General features: G+C 35.8%; 1 protein-coding gene across 1 annotated transcript in view; it reads right to left on the bottom strand.

Moving 5' to 3' along the window:
- The window catches only part of LOC145686549 (endocuticle structural glycoprotein SgAbd-8-like), a 35,153-nt gene extending 18,215 nt beyond the window's left edge, over positions 1-16,938 (bottom strand). The window contains exon 1 of the mRNA XM_081759986.1: positions 16,781-16,938. Within this exon, the coding sequence (XP_081616112.1) occupies positions 16,781-16,789 (9 nt within the window). The 5' untranslated portion in view covers positions 16,790-16,938. The remainder of the gene's footprint in view (positions 1-16,780) is intronic.
- Between the last annotated feature and the right edge of the window lie 894 nt (positions 16,939-17,832).

The following is a 17,832-nucleotide window of genomic DNA, read 5'->3' as shown; positions in this document are numbered from 1 at the left end:
AATTTGTCAGGTTTATGGTACTGGTTATTAAAATTGTCTCTCCATCTCTAGACCTACATCTACTCACAAATAATAAAATAAAAGGAAAAGAGGAAAATAAAAGAAAAGGAAAAGAAGGAAAGAAAGAAAAAGAATAATTTTCAAGTATTATTTTTAGATCAAGTACACATTGTTTTCATTCCAACTTTTTTTTTAAAAAAAAAAGACAATTAAGAGACTGTTTAGTTTAGACTAAGGATGTTCAGAACCGTGCTTTGTTTTTTATAAAAATCTGAAACCGTTTGTAGAAAACCGATAAATCGACATTTCAGTTTTCACCAAAACTTGTTCGGTTATTTTTTTTATATAAAGAAACCAGTTTTTGATAGGAAACTGAATCAACTTTAAATCGGTTTTAATCGAAAACCAAACCGTTGTATTAAAAAAAAAAAACTTTTTGAAAAGTTTTCAGAAACCAGTATCGATTTCTGAAAACCAGTTGTGATATAACACTTGAATTTTCTACACCTCAGTAGTAACTTAATTCGTTGATATACAGATGCAATTCATTTCTTTAGCATGTATTTAGCCTCTCGTGAGAAACGCAATGTTTGCGCTGCACTTTCTCAAATTGATACAAAATGGGGGTCCTAATTTTGTGTATGTGAGTGTATAGTTTGCCTCGCTGTTATATTTCAATAGCCAGAATAAATTTCTATTCACGTTGAGATGAAAGCAACTCCCGGATATTTTTAACATCAATCAGTCTTTAATTCTATACCTATATCTACACTAGGTTAGTGAGTTTTGCCTATTTCAAAATAAGTATGCTATGTAACAACTCTATTCAGTGTTAGTACACTCTTAAAAATTTCCTTGCTCAGAAATGAGAAAACTGCATGTTCAGAACAAAATAAGTAATATTTACTCATATTTGAGGAAAAATGTCTCATTATTTCCAAATGTGTTCTCATTTGTGAGCTCAAGGCAAATTTTTAGGTTCCCATTTATGAGATCTTCTCATTTCTTAAAAATGAGAATGGAATAGTGCGTGATTTGCAATATCACAGATGATTAAAAAATAACGGTAACAATCTTACCGAAATAATATTACTATGTTTTACTAGGGAGTAATATTGCTAGGGCTTAATTACTATTCAGGAAACGACATAAAGGATTTAAGCTGTAGCAGACTGCGAAAGGATATGAGTACGGAGTAGGTGATGCAGCTGAGGTGGCGTATGGATACATGTCATGTGATAGCGGCGAGGAGCAGCATACATATCAACATTCGAACGTAAGTTTGGGTGAATTGTAAACATACTACCATAGACTAAAAGTTACTGTAGTACATTCGTTAGGGTGTAGAACGCTGACCCCTCTCATACAGGTTATATAGGCTTGGCTTCTTTATGTATCAAAGCTGAGTACTCAATTCACATAATAACGACTGCAGCAATAACAAGTGATGGCGGGTTAAAGCCCCGTAGGGCACGTTGTTTTCTATATTACAATAGAACGGGGAGGCATGTCAATGTTTTACACCCTTCGCCATTCGTTATAATGTGTAAAATAGCTTATGTACGGAAACAAAGAATACATAAGTCATCTGTGTCTAGTTAGAAACAGCGTTACAAAACAACGTGCGATTTATTATTATGGAATTGTAATACAAAGGAACTTTGTACTGATCACCGAGCATAGATTGACGCCTCCTTTTTTTCCCCACCAGTAATCGTTTTAATAACACACGTTTGCAGGTTATTTGTGGCATAGCACTGTACGCATTTGCTCTTAATTTAACATAGAGGCTGCGGTAGCTCAGTGGTAGAGCGTTTACTTCTGGTGCGATGAGGCCCTTGATTTGATCCCAGGATTCTCAGCTCGCGGCAAGTGGGCTTTCTGGTAGATAAACACAGTGTGCATGGGTTTTCTCGGGGTTCTTCCATTTCTTCCCACTTTCTTCATTCCACTATATTTTTCATTCTCATCATCGTCTCCTTTAGCCTACCCAACACAACTGTGGGAAGTAAAACTCAAAGATTTTATTTATTTTTTTAATCCAACGTCCCACGATTGTGCTCCAAGGCTAAGAGAGACAGTGATAGAGATGGATAATAATGGTGTAATGAAAATGTGGACTCCGTTTCTTGGCAGTTTTTGCATGGGTTTGTGACCTTGTTTCCAATCTGAATTGAATCCTTAGCAGTGGAGTTTCAGCACATTTATGAGGGGGCAGAAACTGTTTCATGCCCCTACCGTAATGAAGAAGGTGGAAGAGTCCTGGAACTCCGGATCTTCCCCAAAAGTGCTACTTTTTTGTAAATTTTATTTAATGTTAGGGGCAATTTTATATATTTTAATACAATTTGTCCTCGTATGGAACTTGGAGCCCCTCCGAAATAAATTCCTGTGTACGTTTTTTGTAGGAGGAAACTGGAGAATCCTGGAAAAGCGCACAAACATGGTGTTTTCTCATGTAGGCACCTTTTTTATGGTAGAGAAGTAGGCATATTGGACTGCGCTGACTCAGTGGTAGAACTAACCTCCGATGCATGGAGTCTCTAGTTTGATTACACCTCCGTCAAGTGGGCAGAATGAGTAAACATCTTATGTGTGTTTTCTCGGGATTCCCTCACTTACTTCATTACAGCATTCTCGCTCATTATCATCATAACGTCTCCCTGAACTTCGTAGCATAAGCGTGGGACGTTACACTCCAGCAGAAATTGTTGCCATTATTCTGAAGTAGACGGATAATTCTTGAATCTGAATTATCAAGAAGTTGGTATAATGTTGGAGGAAACGGGAGAATCTTGAGTAAACCACGTCGATGAAAAAGAAAAGTCTTGAGAAAGTGAACAGTGATAAAAAAGAAAATGTTCAACTATCTGATGCAGTAGGAATAAGTAACGCACCTAAAATACAAGTCATAGTGGTATTCGTGGAATTTTCTTGAGTTGAAATGAAGATTTAAATGTGTTATATTTTAAACAATATCTATAACTATAGGTGTTTATTTAATATAAATTCTGGGTTTACTAATAGTTTGAATTTTTTTGCATGTTTATATTTTGTTTATATCTTTTTCTGTCTTCTCGTATTTGAGAATCCCGTTTCTGTGCACCGTTTATCCCTTTTGAGGAACACATTTCTCAAAATTCTTTGAGAAATGTGTTTCTCAAAATTGGGGTTATACGTCTCATTTCCTCAAATGTTACTTTCTCAATTTTAAGAAAAAATACATTTTTTCTCAAATTTGAGAAAGCATTTGCACCCTCAGAAATGAGACATAATTCCTCGCATTACTCATTATTTCTCAAAATGATTTGAGAAAATCGAAATCTCACTTTTAAGAATGTATTACTCGGTGCACAGATAAGAAACGGATGTTCTCAAATACGAGGATTTTTTCCTCGAATTTAAGAAACCATTTTTAACAGTGTATTATCATTGGAATAAATAATCACATTGTAGATATTATTATATACATAAAGTAATAAAGTTAATACTAAGGAAATTTATTATACTAATAGTTGGTAAATGATTTAAATGACCACACTCCAAGAACAACAGGAACCGAACCCTAAACCATACGCTTCAGCTACTATGAATTACAATGCCGACACTTGAGTTGAGTTGATTTTGAGTTTAACGTCCCTTTCAACAGCGAGGCTATATGAGACGGGACCTACTGATTAAGGTGGAATCCGAACCACATCAGCTCCCACCGGGAATCGAACCCGGGTCTCCCACGCAAATGGTACGTACGCTAACCGATTAGCCACGAAGGAGCTAATTACTGATACTTGAGTATAATAGTTTGACTCCATGTTTAATGATAAGTGACTAAACGTTAAGAGAATCGTAATACAGAATTGAAATCGAACTTAATACGGAAACATACACGTAAATGACATCTTACGGTGCTTATTGAAAATGCCATAAGTGAGTGAAGGTTTTCTTGGAATGCACACGTCTCTTATTTCTTCGAAAGGAAAGAAAGGTAATAAACAACCGACATTGCATCATCGTATTCTTTTTATTCTTTATTCTAATGTAAGCAAGAGAAAGAGATGGCATCAGGTCATTTGGGATTGGTGTCATCGGAAAAGGTCACTTTCATATTTGTCCAGCTGAGTTCGGACAAGAAAATATATTTAATGTTTATATTTGACATCGTATGACCCTGTAACCTTTACATGTTGCGATGCTTTCTTTACAGATTCAAATCGTAGCTTGGCTATATGTTTTATTTTTTATTTTCTCTTTCTTATAAAGATTACTAAGATTGCTATCTGCTGGTCTTAAAATAGATAGTAAACTCATTCACGCTACAGAGTGTGAAGGACAGTGATTAGCCAGATAACACCAGCGGTGTTATTTTGGTGGGGTAGGATGTAAATCCCGCCTTCCCCTGAACACAAAATTTTGTCTTTTACCCAGCAAGATCTGAAATGACACTCCTGGGTGAGAAGCTCCTCGTTGAGTTGAGTTGATTTTGAGTTTAACGTCCCTTTCAGCAGCGAGGCTCTATGAGACAGGACCTACTAATTAACGTGGAATCCGAACCACATGAGCTCCCGCCGGAAATCGAACCCGGGTCTTCCACGCTAGAGGCGCGCACGCGAACCGCTTAGCCACGAATGAGCTCACGTAAAATTTCGTGGTGTGTGCTAATGTATCGATGTAGTTTTAACCTACTGACAGACAACGTAGATTACATTTATTTCTATTAAAATTGTTGAATAACGTAGCCAAATTGACACATCATGCTTATTATGCGTGTGGTTTCTTATACAGTTCAAGTTCGATTCCTGACTAAATCAAAAACTTTCATTATTGGCCCAGCACTGGAGTTCAACGTTCAATTCAGCAAGCAAGGATAGCTATACAAGACATGGGTCTATTGCTTAACACAGAAACTAAAACTTCATGAGCTCCCACCAGGATTCAAACATATCGTCATTGAAGAAAAACTAGGTATTATTTCTTAATTCTAGGGTGCAAGACATGAACCAAATTTCGAAATAAAGCAAGTATTTCCATAAAATATATATAGTATGTATGAACAAGTGTTTGTTCCTATCAAGAACATTTACTATGTTCCATTTTGTAATGTATTTCTTTAAGAGGCGAAATTAAAATACCGCTAATTTTACAGTAATTATATGATACCTTCAAATTGATAAAAGATAAAATGTGGAACAGGAGCGCGCTGGACAATTTACATAAGATACCGTTATCACGACTCACTTATCTGCTTTCGATTTCCAGCCATTTAGAAAATCCCCATTTATTTTCGCTTTTCTAAATGGCTGGAAACGGAAAGCTACTAGCCGACTCATAATAACAGCACCTCATGCAAAATTGTCTAGCACACTCTTGTTCCACATTTCGATTCTCTTTTGTCTATTTGAAGATATTACATAATTACTGTAAAATAAGCGGTATTTTAATTTCGCAGTGATTAGGCCAGTTAAGGTCTTTGATTTTGCGCGAAAATTGACACCACTGAGATAATATGCAAAGTGGAGGCATAAAATAACACTACATTCAAACAATAATTCAACCAGCTGCAATGATTAATGAATGTATGCACCTTTGGCGGGGATGACTTTATCTCAAAGCTCACGTAAAATAAATAGGAAAATTGACAATTTGAAAAAGATCTACGAAGAATATAGAGTAACCGTCAATGGAAGCAGTAAGGCAGAAGTCTACAATTATTAATGTGTGTGCAGAAAAAAGAAATGAAATCTTGAAGTTTTACGTCGCATAGTTATGCCGGCTAGGCTAAAGGAGACGGTGATGCTAAGGAATGAAAAAAGTTAGAGGAAACGGGAGAACTCCAAGAAAACTCACACACACGTTGTTTGTCCACCACAAAGCTCATATGGGGCGAGCTGAGATCGCACCAATGACCCCATGCACCAGAGATGAATGCTCTACCCCTGAGACACCACGGCCCCCATTTTGTGTGCAGAATTTGAATTGAAAATTGGTTTATAATGAATTCCTACGTAAATGTTAAAAGTTATGTGTTGACTAATCATCGTACAAGATAACTCAAAGCCTTATATGCAGTGGACTTGTCTTTTATGGATAGAATATCACAATAAAATGAAATTTTACTACAAATCATTACACAAAATGAAAACAAGTATATTGAACATAGTCACAATCAAACGAAGCCATAGGAATCTAATAATCTGTTTTCCAAACTGTTCAAATTGGTCTTGTATGCCTAGGCAAGATTACAGGGGCGCAGTCAAATGTCTGAAAATTTTCACAGTAATGAGAAAATATATTACACAACGCATTCAAATATGTCAAATCTTAATTTGCTTTTTGTGCTAAATACATTCATGAGCAATTCAAATTAATTCACACTATAAAGTTTGTATTTTCCTCTTCATGTTTGCTGTAGACCGTATTAGTTTTGTTGAATGTAAAGACTGGTTGACTCGAATCGACTGAAATCGTAATTATTGAAATGTGTTTTAGTGAAGCATATTAACCCTCATTTCTACTCATTTCTGGGCAATATCGGCCTCTTTGGCCTTAAGCCCGTCAGTGTGAGGAATGATGCTTCTCGATGAGTAAACTATCCAAGGAAAGAGGAAGGAATGAAGTCACCTGGAATCTGTATGTTAGGTACCATTCCAACATTTTCCCACTATGAGGAAAAATCCATTAATAACCTCGCTCTGGAGGGCTGGCATAAAAAAAAAGCTGTTACATATTTTCTATCGAGTGTAACCGCAGGGAATCGAACCCGGGACGCTCATTAACTCTATGCTACAAGGCATTTGCAAAATTACTTTAAAAAGTTATATATGGTACCAACATTGCAGGGGAAATGGTTGTTATTGAAGATTTTATAGATCCATATTAAGCAGTTTCAAGAAATGGTTCAGAGATTTTCACGAAAGATGCCGTCTTACGCCGCTGAAATGAAACTTTTGTCGAGATATTGTAAATTTAGAATTTTAAGGACAATTTGTGTCATCGATCAGCTTCTTCTCTGATCTGACGGCTAGTTTCCGTGCCCTTGGTGGTGCACAAGTTCCAGATTAGATTCCGGGTTTAAAAAAGTATGAAACAGATTACAGTGATTCAGATTCCAACTTAAAAACTGTAGGATATATCCTACATATCCTTACTACTGCCAAACACAAAACAATCAATCATCTCCACCACCTATGTACGTGACACATAGGGCCTTATTCAGAGTCATTAGTACACGTGATTAGCGTCATACTAACGACTTGACTAACCATTATATCATGCAATAGTCAATATGGCGGTCATCATACGTCAAAACGACTCTGCATAAGGCCAATAGAGTTTAATTAACGTAAGAACCAGTCAACCAGAACAAGTTGTGATTTAATCAAAACAAAATTCCAGTTTCTTTAGAAAGAGAGAACACTTACCATTCAACAATGAAAGATTCATCTCTATTTCATGTACACTTCCGTAAATAAGTATCTGATTTTCATGAAATATGTTCAGCATTTCAACCAGGGGCGAATCCAGAAGGGGCCATTGGGGCGATTACCCTTCCCCCAGAAGAGGAAACTTTCTTATTTTATATGTGAATAAAACCCATCCCAGAATTTGGAGCTCTTAAAAGTAGCTCTAAGCAGCAGTATTACAACCCACCTACCCCCCAGAAATCCGTCCTGGATCCGCCCCTGGGAAATTCATATTGCTTTCTGTATTTTAATGCTTTGTGAAAACTAACGAAATATACGATATAACTTATAACGTTCAAATATTAACAAGGTATAATACTACAACATATCAAAGAACTGAAGTCCTAGTATAAACCGATAGGAAAAAATATATGAAAGTGAAAATAACAGAAAATGAATTTTCAAAAAAAAAAGAAAGAAAAAGAAAAAAGAAGCTATTTGGGGGTTTGAAGCAGTTATTAGAGTCCCTACTGTACTTCTCTTCTATATATATTAGTTTTTATTCACTATTAAATTAATATGACTATGACAATTAAAACCATCAGAGGGGGCCGCGGTGGCTCAGTGGTAGAGCGTTCACCTCTGGTGCTTGGGGACCCGGGTTCGATCCCAGCCCCCGCCAAGTGAACTTTGTGGTGGACAAACACCGTGTGCGTGGGTTTTCTCGGGGTTCTCCCGTTTCCTCCCACTTTCTTCATTCCACCATTTCATTCATTACTCATTATCACCGTCTCCTTTAGCCTAACCGGCATAACCGTGGGACGTAAAACTCAAAGATTTCATTTCATTTTCATTTTAAAACCATGAGAGTATAAAAGTTGTTAAAATATATACACTTCACAAGCACTTGCTACAAACAGCTTTCTCCCAAAGCTTCTGCACATACCTCATGTTAACTTTGTTTAGACACAACATTTCAATCTAATGCTTCTGGCAAAATTCGATTGATTCAAATATCCCCCCCTCCGTTATTTTATTTATTTATTGATTTACTATTATTATATTATTATTTTAGTAAAGAAGTGCCACCCGCAGACGTAATGGACAAAAGCGACGAAGTGGCGTCAGAAGAACAAATATACAATTTGCCTTTTACACACATGCAAGCGCTTCAATAAATATATGCACTCCCACAGCTTTGGAATGGGCCGGTAACCAGCCCAAAAATGTAAGGGTGGCCCGGTAGAAATTAGGGAGGGCCGATCCAACCATATTATAGTTCATTTTCAAACCTATTTTGAAAATTTTAGGAGTTCCGGTAAAATTTAGGGGGGCCAAACCCCCGTGGATATGGGCCTGCTTTGGAATGTTATTTCTCGCATACCTAACATTATAGCATGTTAGAATAATATGTGTTGCGAATTTCCTTGCTTAAAATGTAGACCAGGGTTGCCACACTCGAGACTCGCGATGATGCCAAACACGGGTCTGAATTATGCTAGATTTTTGTAAATTTTGCCAGATTTCCAAATTATGTTTCCTAACTAATTTTAAAGACTTATCTTCACTATTTTAATGAAGCGTATTAACTGTATTCATGTACAAATTTAATATGACGCTGTTAGGAATAATGATAAATGGCACGTTATAAGGGAGGATGGTCGAATTTATATTTTATGAATGGATAACATTTTAAGAAATATATATACAACATGCCACTTCCGACACAGCTTTGAAGCATTTCTTTTAGTGTATTACTAGTTGCCCCCTCCCCTCTCAAGTTGTAAATTGAAAGGAACAGAAACATCCCAGAAAATCACACATTCAGGTGTCAGTTGGCAGTAATAAAACTATGGGTAAGTAAATATGTTTTGCAGTCACGTTTGCTATTTTTGAACATTTGCGTTTGCTCTGAATTCAACAAAAATTACAACCGCAGAAATACTGACTGGTTTTATTGCTCCAACCATCACTTCAACTAAAAAGAATAATTCCCGACGGTCTTTAAACCATCTAAATTTTCGTTCTTTTTCTTTTTAACAAAGGGTAAAATGAAATTATGCTAGATTTGGCCAGGATGCTAAAGTCAAGATGCTAGATGCTAAATACTTGTAGATTATGCTAGATCTAGTACCAAGATGCTAGATATGGCTTCACTGATGTAGACACATTTTGGGTAACTGCTGAATAAATTAGGGATAATAAAATTATTAAACTATGCACAAGCTGGTTCAAACAAACAATTACCGAGATACAAATGCAGTGATGATTATTATACATACTGTTATATGAACTTCTTGCGTATCTTTTCTAAGTGTAATAATTTTCAACTCTAAACCTGAACAATGCTTTACATTCGCTCCCTCTGTGTGTTCCAGTATAAATATGAACAAAGTTCTGTTACTAAAATTTTATACAATGCAATATTTTATCAGTCGTGTATATTTTTGAAAACGTTACGAATTCTAACATCTAGTATTTATCCAGCAAACTACAATGATTAATTGTAACATTAGGTTATTGTAAAACTGTTGACAATAGAGACATGTATGAAATAATGTGATTGATTCGAATTTAACTACAGCACAGGGGCGGATCCAGGACCGACTTCTGGGAGGGCGGTGGGTTGTCATAATGCAACTTTTAAGGGCTCCAAACTCTGGGATGGATTTTATTTATATAGCCTACAGTATATAAAGTAAGAAAGTCTCCCCTTCTGGGGGCGATTGCCCCGATCGCTCCCCCCTGGATCCGCCCCTGCTACAGCATTCCGCAGTTCGTGCTACATCCTGTAGGATATGTTAAATAAATAATTAGAAAGTCGAGTAGAGTGGAAAATAAATCAATATTGTATGTAGAATCCCTTATCTATACTGTGATCTTGGTAGTATCAATAAGACGATTGATGGGAGTTCCTTCGTAGCTAAGCGGTTAGCGTACGCGTCTTTGGCGTGGGAGACCCAGTTCGATTCCCGGCGGAAGCTCATGTGGTTCGGATTCCACGTTAATCAGTAGGCCCCGTCTCATATATCCTTGCTGCAGAAAGGGACGTTAAACTCACAATCAACACAAACGGTTGATTGGACTATAGTTTAATCTTTTAACAATTCTTTGAATTACATGTTACTCCACGCACAACATATAATCAACTATCATCCCCTGAAAACTATACGCTTGCTTCAAAGTGATTTTTGAATTGGTCTTACGTCTAGGAGGTACAAGGCTCTAACAAAATGCATTTTCCGTGTTTTGTGTTTGAAGATATAAGGTAGTTGCGTTATTTAAAGTTTGATCTTGAAACGATGCCACACTTACTGTTGGAGAAAAAAAAATCCTACTTCATTTAGCAACAGTGAGGGGGGGGGGGAGACTTATCATTACTGTTTATTGCTACTTTAGGTTCACAGTTGGCACACGCATTACGCATATGCCATAGTACTTTTCAAGGTAAATTATAGTTAAGTATCTGCAATCTGAGCAGTTCCAGACGCCACCATATTTTCGATTTTTTTTTTTTTTGAGTATTATATTCCTATTTATACACTTTTTTTTCTTTTTCGTATACTATGAACCAGGAATAGAAATGAGTGGCAACGCAGGGAGACGTCGTTACCCCACTTCCAAAAAATATCTATGGCGTCCCACCACTTCCTAAAAATTACAATAGGCAAAGATAGACAAGGAGGACCTGCTATGAACACAGGTGCATGATACCACTTGAAAGCCTATTTCGTTCTTAAGAGAACAACGTATGGAACATGATATTAAGATGAATAGTACTGAAGCTGTAGATACGTAACTGAAAGTCAACATTTTCCTTTTAAAAAATCTGAAAAGAATTAATATTAGTTTTGCCTTAATAGCTGGCATAGACTGAAAGTATTTGAGAACAGGATCCTGAGAAGAATATTCGGACCCAAGAGGAACGAGAATGGGGAATGGCGGAAACTTCATAACGAGGAACTACATAGTTTATACGGTTTACCCAACATTGTTAGGGTCGTCAAGTCTAGGAGGCTTAGGTGGGCAGGTCATGTAGCTAGAATGGAAGAAAGTAGAAACGCTTTCAAAGTCTTGACTGGTAGACCCATAGGAAAACGACCATTAGGAAGACCTAGGCGCAGATGGGAGGACAATATTAAGATGGATCTCGCAGAGATAGGAATACAAAGTAGAAACTGGATGCAATTAACTAAGGATAGAAGTCAGTGGAGAGCTTTTGTGAACGCGGCACTGAACCTTCGGGTTCCATAGGCCATAGAGTTAGTTAGTTAGTTTAGCTGGCATGCTATTGTTGGTCACAAGTGGCCATTGAAATTCGTCTTGACAATTTTCTCGAAGATTATTCATGTTGACACGTAATTTTGATCAGCTCGGTGCTATCTATTGTTTGAAATTTATCAATGTCTTATCTTTGGACATTATTCAAAATCATTATACTCTAATACAGTGGTTGTCAACCGTTGTGTTGCGACATACTGGTATGTCGCGCAGTCTCATAAAGTATTGACGGGAAATTTTGGGATTTATAAGCCAATTACTCAGAATCAATTTTGAAACAAACTATAACAGTCAGCGCCTCCAACGGCAGTAACAATACTCAGGAATAACTAGAGCCACTACTTTCTACAAACTTAAAAGTTTTATAGTACAGTGAAACCTCCCTTGACGGACACCTCTCAATAACGGACACCTCTATAATACGGACAGATTTTTTGTCCCGGCAAAAATATATGTTCCCTTATGGGACAAAACCCTCCCTTTTACGGTCACTCTCAGATACGGACGCGGACAGTTCTTTTTCCCCCCATATGTTTTCATAACCTCTTCATAACGGACAGGAATTATTCTCGGTTCTGCAATATATTATTCCTCACAAGCGAATCTATCATGAGTCTTGATCTGGTGAACCTTAAACAGAACAGCTTCAAGCTGAACTCGAAATTATTTTTTCCCTGCACGCAATAAACTGCTTTCTGGTGGAAATCCTAAAAAAAAAACTTTAATAAACAAAAACACTCATGCAGGGTCAGTCGTATGGCCAAGAATTCTCCGCGAAAGATCTTCTTTTCCCTAACAAATTTAGTCCTTTTTCCTCTGGACCTTGCATCTCTCTCGACAATTTCATAGATTTTTTTCCGAGAAAATCATATTTGGTGAGTTTGTTGTCCACATTTTCAGTATTTAATAATAATATTGCATGTTCTTATTAAGCTATTTTTGCTTTTAGTATAGGAGGTATGGGAATTAATGGATTATTTTTAGAGTGATAACACGTACTTAAGAAAATTACCATACATGCATTATCTTTTGCAGTATACGAATATATTAACCCGTCCCCCAGCAATAATATTACTTAACAGAAATGAATTTCTCCTTCATCCCTTTCAGTAATTCAAATATGTATTAAATAGAGTATTTTCATATTGAATTTTACGTATTTACGCTCATACATAATGTATTTACTATATATTACTGCATACAATTACCGTTATGAGAAATTAAGTTTCTGTAACCTCCCTGTAACGGACACCTCTCATTAACGGACAAAAATTCATGTCCCATTGATGTCCGTTACTGAAAGGTTTCACTGTATTATCAGTGGTGTACACCACAAGGAGAGTTTCGGGATTTTATCCCCCCTTGGGCAAGATATTATGGGAAAAGAAACATTAACTGTATTGAGACTTATTGTATTAAGTTACATACATAAAACATGCATGTGATGAGTTTGAATACTTGACACCTACTTGATGAAAACTCTGCGTATTCCACTGACATGAAATTTATATAATTTTAATAAATCAAACAAGTGTGTCGGGATGTCGCAGACGTACAGTAAAGTGTGTCTTAGTAGAAAAAAAAAAGATTAAGAACCATTGTTCTAATACCACAAATAGAATAGGAGTACCGGTAACTATTAGGAGCAGGCCTGCTGGAGTATTTGTGTGTGATTCTGTTAGAAGATATGACCCGATAGTTAATAGCGCAATCAATTTAAAATGTAGACTACATACACATATAAACCTTCTGTTTCAGCTGAACTACTTTGGCAACAAATGGCATACTGTGCAGCGCCGCATAAAAATTCGTTCTTTGCATTCTGTTTCAAAAACTACGCATCAGAGTTTGTATTAAGATTGATATAATCTATCGACTGAGTTGTGTTTTTATTTGGAGAACATTCTAATTAAATAAAAGTTAAAATTTAAGAGTTAATTGTAATTTAGGGCTTTATCTCATTAACCCTATGATAGTAAGCACTGTTACCCAGTTCATGTGAAATTGAAAAGTCTCAAGAATAGGTAACACGGTTCTCGTTTAGCGTCAATTTTAGAATTACAAAAGAATTCACGATATTTTCGGAAACTGCACATAAGTTTTCACACTGATCCCAGGCTTGCCAACCATATATTTTTTCGTGATATACAATAGTTTAAGCTTTAATGCTATATACGGGAATGCCTTTGTGATAATGTGTGAATGTACGATAATTTTGGAACACACACTGTTTTGTGCTTTTTGAATGTGCAAATAATAGTAAAACACACATACAACAAGGATTTTAATAGTATTGCTTGTTAAAAATAAATAAATAACAATTCGAATATTGTCAAATGGCAACCCTGCATAAGTTCTTTATATTTAGTTACATTTACAAGGGGTTGGAAATACAAATGGTGAGGACAGTGGCGCTGATTTCAATTTTGATGCTGAAGACTATTATATAAGTTTATTTCATATTACTGCTATTATTAGTAGTATTATACGTGTTTCTACAATTATCAGGTGCATAACGAATATACGATTGTTTTGTAAGATACAATAATTTCAAAGACGAAAATCGATAATTTTGTTCTATGAGGTTTGCAACTCTGACTGAAGCAGATCATTTTGTTCTACTCAGTGTTCCATCTCTGGATTGGTTTGTTTGTTTGTTAAACTCCAACAATATTGTAGAATAGTAAAATGTTTGACATCTATACATCTCAGGTGAATAATATTAAAGCTAGATAATATTAATTGCTGACAAAAATATTTATATAAGACTAAAAGCTGATCAAAGGGTATTTTGTGTATGTGGCGTTGTATGGATGTGAGAAATGGGCTGTAGGAGGAAAATTCAAGAAACAGAATGAAAGCTTTTGAAATGTGTGTTCGAAATTAGATGGGTGGATAAGATATCGAATTAAAGAGTGTTGTGAATCCTCGGAACAAGAGATAGCATATTGAAGACTTATGAAAAAAGAAGATAAATGATTGAAAAACATTATGAGATATGAAGAAATCACGCTATTGTCTATGAAACGAGTAATAATAATAATAATAATAATAATAATAATAATAATAATAATAATAATAATAATAATAATAATAATAATAATAATAATAATAATAATAATAAGGGATGGATACAAACAATACTGTAAGACTTAGGAAAGAATAGATACATAGGAATAAAATATGTCTCGGAATAAGGAAGAATACGCGAGAAACCAATCGAGAGACTGCTGACTCAAAAGAAAGGTATGTTAGGAATTAGTTCTTTAAGTTATCCAGTGTTAATTTGTGGCCAAGTGGCTAAAACAAGTAATATCTATGCGCGTGGTACCGAATTCAATTTCTGAAGGAGCAATTATCTGAGATTACATGCTTGTTGGTTGTTCGGATCTCAATTTATCAAAGATCCTGGCAGTAATGTACGCAGAAGTTCGTCAAGGGTGCGGTTCAAGCCCCCAAAATCATACAATTCAATGTGTTATGTATATATCTTAATATGTTAAATGCTTATTTTTGTATAATATGTTGTTCAAGGAGAGGGCTTAAAATCCCGAAATCCCCTTTGCGCACGCTACTTGGTACTCTATCATTGATAATACAGTGAAAAATAAAATACAAATAATAGAAACAGGTTACGTTATGCCTCTATGTCGCTCGATCATTCATGAAACAACTAAGGGTACTACCTTACCATTTTAACTCCACCCTCCTAGAGCTGACAATGGCAAGGAAATGCAGCTCGCAATATCATCCTTTGTCTCGAGTGCTACAAACGAAGGCTTGAAAACATCTTATTCCGACATATGTCCCTTTACGAAAGGATCCTAGTTAGATCCTCAAAAATCTTCAGATATCGGGAGACACTCTACGACACATTCAAGAATACTGTTGGTGACTTCAGAGGTTTCGTCTCCAGATGCGAGGTATCGGAAAGTGGACCAGTTTCATGTCAAATGATGGGGGTGAGAGTATTTGTAATTCGAACTGTCCATTCAAAAGGTCATTGGTACTTAGCCACCTGAGACAAAAGTACAAATACAATAAGCTGCATTAATACAAGATTAAGTCAAATTCATTCTACAAGGGAAAAGATAGTGAATGATTTCCGTGATTTCCTGAGAAATTGTTATGGAAAGAGAATAGGGCAACGTACGTCTGTGTTTAAGCCCATTTCACATAACTGTAACAAATCTTCACAAATGTACAATTTTTACTGATTTTGGTGGTGTTTTTGTTATGTCGTTCTGTAAAATAATATGTCAAAAATCGTTTATCAAGAAAAATGTGGCCATGGTTGAAGACCCTTAACTTCGTGCTTTGTAAGCTTATGAAACAGTGTCTGTAAATAATTCCCCAGTAACTCAGCTTAAGGCAGTGATTTGAATTTGATACCCTTCAATGAAAAGTATTTTTTCTTAACTTCTGAAAAATTCATAATATAGACCTACTTCACACATTTTGATTTCGTTGCATAATTTTTCCAAATTATATATAGTTTTTTCAAGTTTGTATCCAACTTCTCTGTTATTATACTCACAAACCGTGTAATTAGATGAGCGTACTATGAGTGTGGATCTGTGTCATGATATTAGAGTCGAATCTCAGCCGACGGAACACGTCTCAATCAAATGTTCCTCGAACCTAGTTAGTGTTGAGTAGCAGGAAGAATGCTAATGAGAAATTATTCTGCAAAACCTGGGCTGAAACTTAATATGTCTTTGCTAGTAGTCAGCAACTGCACTGAGGGCGCTTTAGCCAATGATATAGCCAGGGGGAAGCCTCTTGTGAAAAATTGAAGCAAAATGGAGAATTCGAATCACAATTGCTTGTAGTGAAAATTACCGTCATAATATTGAGTAATCAATGACCTTCCCGACATTTAATGACATTGCATTAACAATCAAACTGATAAATTGTTAAGGATAAATTTGCATGTCATTGGCTCATCATTTATTAAAACATCAAAACGTACCACTTCGTTCTTACACATTACAAAGAGGTATAACGATCCTCATGGATACGGGTATAACACGTGCAAAATGCTTGTTGTGCAATACTATACAGCATAACGATACTTGCTGTTAAAAGGCAAGACTTACCAATTTCATATTGGAGAAGATGATGCACTGAAAAATGCACTTAACAGGATCTATGCTCGTCGAAGATTGGCTATTACTTTCATTGTCCAGCGGATATTTATATACAAATCAACTTTTCTAGCCGTCAAACAACAGACACGTGACGATGTCCTCTTTTAGCAGAAGGAAACTTCTGAAAGGTCATCCTTCCACACCTTCAAACCAGTGTGTGTATGTATGTGTTATTTATTCAAGATTGCTTTTCTTACCTTCTTCTTTTAAACTTTAAGAATTGAAGAGAGTGAAAGAATGGGAATAATCAATCCAAAAAAGGATGAAGACGAAGAAGAAGCATCTATGACATAAATATCATACACAATGATATATATGTAATGTTGTGAAATTTACACTTGAGAACGTTTTAGTAGGACCCGGGGGCAGGAGGGGAGAGTCAAACTTGTAACAATGTAATATCCTGCGTAATACCAATAGAAATAACACACCACCACTGCAGTAAAATAAAAATAAATAATGCAAGAAAAACAAAATATATGGAGAACTTTCCAAGGTGAAAGGTTAAAGGTGAAATCGTGCTTATAAAGTCCCTTTTTAGATATTCTGGTGGTATTTTTGTTTATTTTCAAACTCTTCTTCCCTGTTATTATCATAAAACAATGCAAAGGCGTGTTTTTATCTGCTTTGTTTGTATTGAAAAATTCGCAAAATTAGACGCGCTCGTGTATATATATATATATATATATATATATATATATATATATATATAGCCAATTTATTCTCTGTTCAGTGTCATCCAATTTACTTTTATTTTCCTCGCAAAGAACTGGAAATTACTTTGTATATTAGAGTAACAGTGAACGTAATATAGCGAGTTTTAGCATTCAATTTAAAAGAAAAACGAAGAAAGATTTTGCAATACAATTTTGCATTTACTGGATTGGAAAACAATACTAAACTCTAGTAGGATCAGACTTGCCAGATTTCTGTAGCTCCAAATCGGGACATTGTTAATGTCAATATTTTATCAAAAATTCTAGTGATAAATTCTCAACTGA

This window comes from Thermobia domestica, chromosome 5 (genome assembly GCF_964235325.1).
Source record: "Thermobia domestica chromosome 5, izTheDome1.hap1.1, whole genome shotgun sequence".
Taxonomy (NCBI): domain Eukaryota; kingdom Metazoa; phylum Arthropoda; class Insecta; order Zygentoma; family Lepismatidae; genus Thermobia; species Thermobia domestica.
Note: the sequence above shows the minus strand (reverse complement) of the source record. Positions and strands in the feature narration are given on the sequence as shown.